The sequence below is a fragment of the Halichoeres trimaculatus genome, unplaced genomic scaffold (assembly GCF_033239565.1).
Source record: "Halichoeres trimaculatus isolate MK-OKI-2021-1 unplaced genomic scaffold, fHalTri1.1 fHalTri1_scaffold_10, whole genome shotgun sequence".
In the NCBI taxonomy this organism is placed as follows: Eukaryota; Metazoa; Chordata; class Actinopteri; order Labriformes; family Labridae; genus Halichoeres; species Halichoeres trimaculatus.
Genome location: NW_027437187.1, coordinates 18,515,628 through 18,527,886, shown reverse-complemented (window position 1 = coordinate 18,527,886; position 12,259 = coordinate 18,515,628). Strand labels below are relative to the sequence as shown.

Genomic DNA, 12,259 nt, shown 5'->3' with positions numbered 1-12,259 from the left:
CTTTGGATATTGTTGGAGCAGTTACAAAGCCAGAGTTGACAAAAGCACTGCTGAGCAAAAACGATAAAGCCCACAATGGCCCTTCAGAGCAAAAATGATATCAATCACCCACGAGGAAACAAAGCTGCTCGTCTATTGTATAATCAGCACTAACCTGAAATAGAAAGGTCAACAAATGAATAAACATGGATGTGACGGGAACGACTGGTTTAACAGCTGCAAACAAGAGGATTGTTTGTAGTTTCAACACTGACTCCCAGATGAACGGTTTCTTCATGAACTGAGATAGACATGGAAATGATAAGTATGTGAATACATCACAAAAGTCAGATCTCAGATGTATGTTGTCAGCCAACTTCACAGACGTCATTCATGATCTTTTTCTATCTTCTTTCAATGGCACGCAATGCTGGCCAAATATACACAAAATGATCCCTCATTATTTTCTGCACCATTTTAAAAACACAAACGTGCAAAGAGTCTACCATTACATCAGCATGCCCAAGAGGAAGAGCAAAAACAATCACGACAAACATGCACTCTGCAATAAATACTGTATTATCCCGTAGTAATTTTTGAAAAGACAAAACAATCGGAGTTTCTTTGAAGTTGGGACAAGCTACCAAAAGACTCTCATGTATCATTCAATACTTGCTTGAAATTGTCAGGGAGGAATGAAAACACAGAGGATGAGTGAGAGTCCAGTACACAAAAAGGGATGAGAGCTTAAAATAGAAATCAAATTTAGAAAAAATAAAACAAGGAGGCTGCTAGCAGGAGAGTGAAACAAGGACAGAGCAGGATGGCATGAGAGACAAAAGGATAGCAGGAAGGGACAGGTGTGAAAAGTGAACCGAGAGAAAACAATGAGTGACAGGGAGTCCTGGGTGGATTGGATGTGAAAACAAGGGAACGGCTCAAACACTCTGCAGTGGGCATTGAGTCTCAAACTCCTTAATCATGTGCACGCACACACAGTCACACATAGAGAATTACTTCAAAACCATTTCCTCTACACCTTCCCTTCAACTCATTCACAAGAGCGGAGAATGCGAGCTCTGCTTTGGTCTCCCAGGAGTTGTGGAGGCAGCAGGGAGCCAAAGGGATGAGCAAAACAAAGCTCAGCAGCTCTAAGAACATGACGCAAGAAACAATAAAGAAAATTAGCTCAATTCCCCCAAATGAGGTTTAAAGCAGACCAATGGAAGTGGGCATTTTTTTCCTCCTCATCCTCGACTCAAATACCCTTGAAAAAATTCATGCCTTATTCAAACCAGCCACTTTTTGGTGAAAGGACAAATGGTTTCACATGATTATAGTGCTCAGAGCTGTGTGGCTCTGAGCCGAGAGTTCAAAATAGCTCCAACTGATATGATGAACCAATTATAAGACATTAAATGCCTCGAGTTGGATAAGCTACAACCAATCCGCTGGCAGTTTTGACCATTAAACCTCAATGTTACATTCGAGGTATGACGTTATTACAGCCATAAAAGGGAAGCTGGATCCAAATCACTGGACCTGAGAAAACAGAACTATGATTTATTCACCTGCCTTAGTTGATATGATCCAATGATTCTGTTATAATGCAATGTGTTGTTGTATTTGCAACACAGGCAGACCTCTTCCATTGCACCTCTACAGTAGCCCATAACAAACAAACCTGGTGTTTTGGTTTTACTTTTGTTTTCTCAAACAGTGAGTCTTGTTGCATTCTTTAATGTACAGTCTGTAGACTTGCAAGTACAGTACGTAGATCAGAATATTCCCTTACTCATCCATCCCGGTGTTTAAATACTAGAAATATGGTGGCCTTCCAGGACAAGAAGTTCCAGAGACGCATGATGAGTATGATCCTCCTTTTCTCAAGTTTTACAAAAAAATGTCTTTCAGTAGTTTTTCTTTTCCTTGATGTCATCAACCACTCTCTTCCTCATTTTCTAATCGGGACATTTCTGGTGGACACTCACAGAGTACTAAATCCCATTAGGCCTGTAACGCCACATTATGTAATAACACCCTAATATGTAACAATGTAATACGTTTTCACTTCATAATGTACTAATGCTGCATTTTGTAATAATCAGCCACATTTTGTAATAAAATTCTTGAACACATTATGCCATAAACTTTGCTGCATTACGTAGTAATTGTTACGTAAGTTTATTACATGCATGAACCTGCATTTTGTAATAGAAGATCAATATGTAAGAATTTTATTACAAAATGAAGCAAATTATTACAAAATGCAGTTATTGCATAATAAATTGAAACTTTATTACATTATTAAATATTGGGGCATTATTACTATTTTTTTATATTTATTTCATTTCTTCTACGTCTGTTTGACTGAATCCCATAAAAAACTGCACACTGAATCTTTAAAGGGGACATATCATGCGCATCCGTGATTTAATACTTACATATAAAATAATAAATTTGAAAACAAGACCTTACACCCCCTGAATTTTCAAAAGAGGAGATATTGTATTTTTTCTGATATCCTAGAACGAGATTTGATGCCTCTGAAAATAGGTCATTGACATTTGGCTGCCAGATTTCGACCTTCGTGACGACACAAGGATCTTTTCTTTTTATTGGAGTAATCTGATAAAGCAGCTCCTCCTCTGTGATGTCAGTTAGTCACACAACTGCCACCGAGGGATACACCCACCAAGAGCCGAGTATAAACATATAAACTATACATGTTACAGTACCAGTTTGACTCACCACACTGAAGCGTCCTGAGATGATCTGTGTCGAGGTGGATTTTCTTTCTCCTGAGCTGCAGAACCGTCCGGGTCTGACTCGGGGTCCAATACAAAAGGACATATCCTACACTCTGCCATTTTATTACTGCTATTAATGCCTTACGGTGAAGTTTTGGCAAACAGCAAACTCGCTCGGTCTGCCCCATTCATTGTGGCGATTTTGTAAATACTGCCATGCTGCAAAAACCGCCCCCTGGCTCTACCCCCTCCGCCCCTCTGATAGAACTGACCAATCAGAGCACAAAGGGCTGTGACGTTGTGAGGTTACTGGCGGTCATTCTCGAAACGGAGCGTTTCAACGAGATCTTCAGAATGGCCTAAAATGAGGATATTGAGAACGCTATCGTGGGGCAATGAAGGAACTAAATGACTTGTACTGAGGGCAGAAATGCTTTACAGGCATCCTAGTCTGGCACAGTGAGAAGGACAAACAAGCATATGTCCCCTTTAAAAAAATGTATTGAAGTGTTAGCAAATCTTATGTCACAACATGATATTGGTTAGAAACTGATTCAAGTTTTTTATCAGAAATGACATATTAGACCCTGGCTGTACAGACATAGTCTCTGAAACTACATTAACCTGAAACAGGTAATCAAGGCAGGTATAAAACCTACTGGCAAAGAGCTTTAAAAAGCTCTCCTTATAATCAACGCTTCTTGTCAGCATGTCGACTGTAAGCACATTTATTTCAGCTCTGAAGTTAGGCAATTCATCTTGGGATCCATTAGTATTTCTTGGTTTTTGTAGCCAGCCTCAAGCTAAAGTAACTGCAAATCCGCTTTAGTTTTACTTTCCAATACTTGAGGTCATTAAATACAGATCAATCCATTTCAGAGTCACTGTAGGCTGTTTTAATTTTGTATTATGGAGTTATTTGGACAGTTTGTGGGCCATGGAAAGATCCTGTCTTATTATGACTTTCTCATTTTGGTAGATTGGTATTGATCTAAACAAACAATTCTAGTAATTATAACTTTCTCAAATGCTCCAAAACTTAATGATGAAAGCTTTATATGGTATTAGTTGCACAATATTGACAAAAGCGGTCTGAAATAGTCTGGCGTATCAAACTGTTGTACAGGTTTTAACACTTGACTGATTTCTCTGAAGACAACAACAAGTTTATGTGTTTACAGCGCCTTCTGAGTATTCTCCATTGAAAATGAAAATCCATGAAGCCCTGTGTTTCATCATCTTTTTTTAAATCAGACGACGGAAGAAAGACTCGCTGCTGGACTGCCCAGAGGGATTTCTGAGGGTGTTCTTGAGGACTACAAACATGAGAGGAGACAGGCAGACTGAAACTACCACTCTTCCAGTCTCAGTTGGCAGTGTACTGCCTTCCTAACACCCAGCTGTGTTTGTTTGCACTGAATTAGCAGGCAGCAAGAGTCTACATGCTCGCTCAATATTATCCACATCACACCATAATTAGAGAGGAGGGCACTACCCAAATGGTTGTCCGCTGCAAAATCATTAATGATCCTTCATCTGTGAAAACATTTCTTTAAATACCTGTGGTCTTTAAATGTCAAGAGTCACAGCTTAAGATCAGCGCTATATGTTACATAACCAACGATTCTGGCGCTCTTCTTTCTAACTATATAATTATTGATTTCCGGATGATTTTTTTCCACTAGTTTGCATAATTACGATCATCTGTCACACAACAATGGTCACCCAACACATGATTGGTGCAGCAACAGCAACAAGAAAAAATCTGAAGGTTGTAGATACAAGCCCAGCAGGGATTGAATCAGGCTGTGAATCTGGTCAGGTCCAATCTCATCTCCACTCACAACTTTGTCACGGATCAAACAGCTCAGGGCTCACAGGAGCTAGCAGAGGGTTTCTGAATGCCAAACAGACACTGCTGCCTAAACAGATGTTTGCTGCACCACCCCTGATATCCCAAAATCCCACACAAGCATCTACAACAGGAGCCATAATGACAATCATCAGCCACATAATGCAGCAGATCAAAACCACTGTATGAATATTCTGCTCTGTTTGGCTGATCTTTCAATTTTTAGTTTTTAAATTGTAAAATCATCAAGCGATGCATACAACACAAAAACCAGAGGAGAAATTGCTGGAAGCTCATTAAAAATGCAATGTCGCCTATAGAAATGACACTGGCTCAGCACATTTTCTAAAAATGTCTTCCTGATGCATCTATAAACAGCAATAAGCAAACAGACTGAGCCAGCAGCAGAAGGAGATGATAGCATTGAATGTGCAGTTCTTCCAGAGGGCTTAGATAACAGAAAGCCAGGCAGGAGGGAGGCTTCAGGATGACTGCACATGAGGACTTTTAAAATAAAAACCCATCGCACTGGTTGCCAAAGCTAAAACACCGAAAGCAACACTCACCCAAAATGTCTTGTCTATTAACCTATGAATCATGACCAAAACTGGCATGGGCCCACTCGCAACTGACACGTGAAGCTTGAGGCAAACATTTGTTCTTATGAAAGCTGACACTGTCAAAGAGTAGATTTGAAAATATCACAAATGAAAGTTTAGATGCTGACTGGCCTGGCGGTAGCTTCATGTAGGAGTCGGTTTTAAATACTGTATGTGTGATCATCACAGTAGATACGGTATGCATCTGTAATGAGGAACCTCGTTTGAAAGTAACCGTGTCTATGCAAATAAAGCTGTATATACGTTTTAATCATGCGTTCAGGGAATATAAAGCCTCTGTGTGATTATAGAGATAAAGAGATCAAGGAAGTGAGCAGTGACTTTTTATAGAAGAACAGATTGAGGAGCTGCTGCGCCTTCATGGTGGTTAGTCACATCGAGAAAATAACACACCTTCAGGATGATGTTATTCACCACAGAAAATGGTTTTTAACAAGATTAGTGGTGTTTATACATTTCAGTACAGTGCGTTAACAATAGCAAGTTTTTCTTTATTTGAAGGCTGCAATTCATCTCTGTCACAGTCTTTCCTGTGCGTTTTCAGTTGTGTTTTGTCTGTTTCCCAATAGTGGGTGGCTGACATTTTTCCAGAAAGTGGTCCACAGACAAAAAGCTTTGTTTACAACCTTATATCACTCTGTTACACCTAAGCAGCAAACTCAGGACTGAGAAATTAAAGAAGAGTGGCAAAACTGCAGTTAAAGCTGGCATACTCTTCCAACAAAAATTCTAACATTATTACAAATCTTGACCGCAACACCTATCATAACCTATCAACTAACCCATAATAGCATGTCTCTTTCTACCCCAAAGCAAAAATCATCAATGAAAATCGTCAGTTTAATCCTGCGTCCACTGGAAAGTATTTATTTATTTTACCGCCAACGAGAGCGTTGCAGTACTTAAAGGTTCAAATTTTTGAAGACACTGCACTGAAAAACATGCTGTGTTTCAGACATAGACTGTATAAAACATGGATGTAGTCTCGCCGACGTCACCCGTCTGTTTCTGAAAATGAAAGGAAAATGAAGCACATCGGCTATAGTGGCCATATTGGTAGTGGCAAGGGCTTTGCCTACAGCCTTAGAGCACAGGCCGTCACATGACCCTCAGCTGTTCCTCTTATCGGGGGAGCTCACGATCTTAATATCCTCCAAACGGCCGCATTAGAAAAAAAATAACCTCCTGTACAGTGGGTGACGGTAGTAAAATTAGCGACTCAGAGGAGACGTTTTTTGAACCAGGCTGTAAATAGGTTAATTTCTGCTTTGAAAATGGCTTTTTGTGGCTTGGTGTGTATGTGACTTCTGGTACTTCCAGAGCCAGCCTCAAGCGAATACTCCAGAAACAGCAGATTTTAGCACTTCCGCATTGTCTCATATTCTCAGACCAGAGGTTGCTGCTTGGTTTCAGACAAACTTTCCCAAGGGATCTCATGGGAGGCGGCTTAAATTCAGGGTTTGACTTTGTCTTACAACTGGAGCTGTACAATAAAGCAAACTTGCAAAGCTCAGGAGAGAACCATCATCACTTTGCTGCTAGAAATGTGTGGCCCAGCCCATGTCCTTGGTCTGTAAATCAAAATTGAATCTGAGTGAATTTTGAATTGGACAGGCCTGCTATATGGACACAATGTTAACCATTTGTTCCTGATACTGACTGTTGTTTCTGAAATGTTTTAAAGCCCAACTTCAACAGGTGACACACTGAAAATGATGATCTCAACCTGGGTCTGTTTGAGTTTGGTTGAGGCAAAGAGGCAGGCCACACAGCCATACTTTGTCAGCCATGCCCTTAAATAGGCAAAACTTAAAGCTTTGATAGTTTTTAACATAAGTTGGAAAAAAAACAAAAAACAAATTGGACCAAAACCTGTTTTGGCTGTACACACATTTGTTTGTTTTATTAAAACCTGAATTTTATGAGTTGGTGTGCTTGTCATTTTGGATGTTTGTACAGCCAGTCTCAAGAGAAATCTCTCAAAGACCTGCAGTTCTAGCACTTCCACATAGGCTTTATATTTCCAGACTAGAGATTTCTGCTTGGTTAGTCCCAAAGACAGTATTACAAGATAGTTGTAATGACTGCTCCTAAAAAGTAAGGCCAAAAAAGTCTGAGCCTCACCTTGTCTGAGTGGTGGCAGGATAGGTCATAACTCCCATGAGCTTTGAAACCAACACAAAGATTTGTTTTGTTGAAGACTAGAGTCTCTACAGTGTCTGCCATTTTATTAACAAGCAAAACGTTATTGTTGAAAGGATGAAATGTCAATATTCCTCATCCCTGCTGTGCAGACTAATTCTCCAAAACATCACCAACAAATGTCAGTGCTCAAATCAGGTGTTTTTGTTAATTATTTACAGACAGGTACAATAAGTTAAGTCCTCTATAGCCTGTCTCTTCCTGTAGAAATCGCCTGGGGGGATATTTACATACCTCATGCATTAAAATTACATCATATAAGGATTAAAGGTATAATCATTGATTCAGCCTCTTTGAGTGACAGGTGTATACTGTTAGCTCTCTGCTGAGTGTCACCGCAAATAATTCATTCACTGAACTTAACCTCCTCACTGTGTTTGTGTGGTTTGTTCCCTTGGGTGATTTAGTCATGCAAATAATAGGAAATAACTCTTGTTATCCTGTTTATTGTAGTGAAAGACTGCCCAGGCACTTGGGGCCCAATTTTCATATTCTTTCTTTTTGGGTGATTATTTATTTGTATGTCAGTATTAATTTAACCATAACCCCATAACTCTGCCTGTGGAGACTCTGGTGAAAAAACAGTGGGTCAGCAATGTTTCACAAGCCATCTTTTAAACCAGCTCTATCTCTGCTCTGTGGGGAAAAAATGGCTCCACTTAGCTTCAACTGCAAATATAAATCTCAGTCCAGGAGTTAAATTGTTTTTTGATAACTTTGGGTACGATGACCCTTCTCTTATTTCTTGCTCTATCATCTTTTCTGAAAATAGTCGCTTCTGCCTCCAGAACTAACGTGTCTACTCTACGCCAGGCTGGAAGTTAAAAAATACACTTGACAGCTGATGGGTGGCTTCACTATGACTATGTCCTATTTTTTAATACAGTCATTGATAAATACTCACCACTGCACACAGATAATCCAACCTGAAGTCACCAGAATATGATAAAATCAGAAAATGTGAGGATTTGGTCAGATGCAGTCTTCACAGGGTCGTAAACCAAAAGTCAGGTTGTCATCCCTTCCTGACCCTGCTCTGGAGATGCTGTGCAGCACTGTCACTGTCACAGCATTAAAATAAGATCCATTTACAGAGTAGCTCCAGTGATGACCACTTTCCAAGGTGCTGGCAGCAGAACTACCACCATCCCCAGCAGGAAACAAGGAGTCATTCACTGGTTCATTTAATCTAAGGAGGAATATCAGGTGTAACACTGTGTTCCAGCCAAGCAAACAACAGAAAGACTGTAGTGTACATCTGTCCTGTTTTAGCACAGGCCATTTCCCCTCTGGTTCATATGTGCTGCAGAGTGTAATCTAGCTACACTCACCTTACTGGTGACTCAAGCAATGCAAACGACATGATGGAGAAAGGCGTGTGGTGTGCAGCACCTGCTGCAGTGCCAAATCCTGCCATCTGTGGACCAATAAGTTTCAGCAGCTGATTTATGAGCTGAAACATGCAGGAATCCTCAGTGACATTTAAGTTGAAATAGGCAGCCATAGGTGGCTGGTGTTCCTGGGTTGTACAGTACGCAGGTGAATCAGAATCAATCAACTCTATAGGCATGCAAATCTAAGGAAAATGAGTCAAGTGTAGTAGCAATCAGCTGTAGAGCTCTGTCTGCCTAATGACTGGCTGCCTCTGTTTAATCAATCACATTTCATACCACATAATCACAATGACATGCCCTCTACTGGAGGTCAGTGTGCTTGATCTGTGTTCTGCTGCTCCTCAGTGAGTGGACCTGAGCTGGTGCTGCATCAGAGAGCTGCAGCTGTTAGAGGGGTCTGCACTGTCTCATTTGCCTGTCTGTCTGTGGCTGTTCTGAAGTGATCAGAAAATGCAGTTCACTGAGCGACCATTTGAGGCGTGTTGTAGAAGTACCCCAAACCACAAACACAACCATTCAAAATGCTGATTTATACAGCAAAAATAAATGTAATGCCTGATACAAAAAATAAGCAAAGTCTGAATCCCAGCTCTTTTTAACAGAGCACACTGTGAATTTTCTCAAACTCAGAATTTAAGGTGCTCACCTCAACTCTTTCTTCTCTTTTTACCTCAAAGTATCCTAAGTGAAGTCAGAATAAGTTTATAATTTTCAATAAGGTCGATGATAACTGGCTTCAAAACTCTGATCAGAAACAGATGGGTGACTTGACACAGGGGCTATGTCCACGAATCATATGTATTATGTCTTTACAACCACCAAACCAGTCGTTCACTGAACCATGAAAAGTATTTTTGATGAGATTCTGATCCACAATAATACTTGATAACCTAAAATATAATATTTTGCCACCTGTTGGTGTAATCATGCACACTGTTTGATACTGACATTTGGATGAAACCACCCCAGAGGAGAGGGGCTATTTTTCTGGATTAAGAAGAGGAATTATGTTTAACTTGACGTATTGTTTATCAACTATACTTTAGTTTAACATATTTACATTAAACTTGATAAATTCAAACTGTAGTTGGACACATGTTTATGTCACTTATTTTTCAGGAGGTGCTTCAGCTTTGCTAAAGCTGCATATTTCATTATGCTTACATTTTGTGAAATTATTTCAGTTTTTACCCCATTAAGGGTAAAGCTTAATACATGCACTTAAAGATTGAAGTTAATTAGTTTCTGGGTTATAATTTACTTTGAAAATTTTAATTAACTGATATTTGTAACACTTAAAGAAGTTGCCATTAAAGCAGTACACATGCAGAAATTAAATCCAAGAGAATCTAACTTTGCACAATATCTAACTTCAGTTTTTTTTAACTCTTAGAAGAGTAATTAAAGTTATATAATGCAAAGAGATCATATCGGTTAAATGTGAAGATACTCAAGTGTTTCTGAAGCTCCATCAATGGCGTTTTTATGTCAAGTCAAAATATTAGGCATCATCAGTTAAAGAGAAAAACCTGAGGGATAAAGAATTTAAGAGGTGTGTCTTTGCAAGTTTTGTCAACACAAACTGAACTTGGTTAAATTATCAGAATTTAAGGAGTATGTCTCATCTATTGTAATGTTTTGTATGTAACTAAATATTAAACAGAAAATGTCTAGTGAGTGTAAATGATATTTATGGAGTCCTATCGTCTGTGTTTGTATCTCAGAATGGAAGCTCTGTCTCCCTGGAGCTTCTTGTCCCGTTTCAGATGAGAGGGAATTTTAAGCAGTTTCACCAAAGAGACAATATCCCTCTGAACTAACGAGAAGCTTTTTACTCAAGTAACCGTTAGAGGCCCAGAGATGTCAAATTATTCCATTTCACAAAAGTAAAGAAGTGGTTCAGAGTCCAAAGAGCAGCTCTTTCATCTTTCTATCCTTTTCTTAATATACAGCTTTATCTCTTGACCCACGAGGAGCCCTAAACTGTGAGTAGATGATAATAATGTAGAAGCAGCTCATCCATGTCTTAAGAAAATTAAAAACAAGTAATTTTAAAGAACAGTTACAGAGAGCTGCTGTTTGATTATGTTTTTCTACATTGTGAAAAGGAAATGTCATTTCATACTTTAAAGTAATTTAATCACTTAACAGTCACAAAAAGATTGATACCACATACTTTCAAGGCTCAAGAAGATGTTAGTTTAAAAAACTCCTGCACACCACATGTTGGAAATACATATTCTGGCAATGTTTCAGTACCAAAAAGTTGCCATGTAGGAGTTTACTTGCAACTGTTGATGGACTGGTTCCACTCCTACGCAACTGGCTTTTGAAAAGGACATTCAATATGTTTTTTTTTTAGTTGAACCAACAACAAAATGTTTCTACTTAAGAATGCAAAGAAACTTACAAGCAGCTAATTTTACACATCCCAAATGGTTCATCTTAACACAAGCCCCATCACAGACACAGCAAAGGACCAACATGGTGGGGATCTGGGTATAGACCCGGACTCTGATGTGATTTTTCCACACTTTCTACAGCCACCTTCTGTGAAAAAAACAATCTACATTACTTTTATGTTTTATCTATTACTAAATGTCACGGATTTCAAGTAAACAAGTTAGTAATTAAACGACAAAGTACTTGAAAGATCAGTTTTTCAATGGGAGAAGATCAGGACTTAATTTTTGGCGCTTAAAACAAAGAGCTGAACTCTTTTCTCTGAATTTTGACCTTTTTTTCAGGATTTATGAGAAAAAAGTCAAGTTCAGACAAAATCTCCAAATTTTGACTTTAATCTGAAAATTCAGTGAAAAGAAAAGTTAGAATTTGTAACTAATTCTTACAATTCTCAAAAATCATATTCATGCCACTGGGTACTCAGTTATGCAGAATGAGTCCTTTAATGACATTTAATTATATCTCCTCTGTATGCTGCACCTAAGGCACTAACTGGAGACAGTTTATAAAGTGGGATATTGAATAGAAAGACCAGACTGGATGTTTGAGGTGAACAAATAATTTATATAGGGATTGTTTTTTTGTTTTCATAAAATTTGCACTTAACATGCCCCCCAAACTGCTCCAAAATGCCTTTTTCCTCAGTAAACTAACAACAGAAAGTGTTTATGAAGGGACTTAAATTATTAAAGCATGCTGAGATAGTGAAAAATTTGACTTGAAGCTACAGAAAACATGTTAGTGAAGCTTCCATGATCATGTGCATGTGCGTTTGTGTGTGTGTGTGTGTGTGTGTGTGTGTGTGTGTGTGTGTGTGTGTGTGTGTGTGTGTGTGTGTGAGTGGGTAAACTCACCAGCTTGCGTTGACACCAACCACAGACGCCACAAAGAGCCACCAGCCAAACAGCACACACTGTCACTGCGAGGGAGACCAGGAACACACTGAGGGACACTGAGCCTGTGCGCGCACACACGCACACACACACACAGAAAGGAAGG

General features: G+C 39.2%; 1 protein-coding gene across 1 annotated transcript in view; it reads right to left on the bottom strand.

Moving 5' to 3' along the window:
• Positions 1–12,259, bottom strand: part of syt7a (synaptotagmin VIIa) — a 114,433-nt gene that overhangs the window by 51,853 nt on the left and 50,321 nt on the right. The window contains exon 2 of the mRNA XM_074677405.1: positions 12,115–12,218. Within this exon, the coding sequence (XP_074533506.1) occupies positions 12,115–12,218 (104 nt within the window). The remainder of the gene's footprint in view (positions 1–12,114; positions 12,219–12,259) is intronic.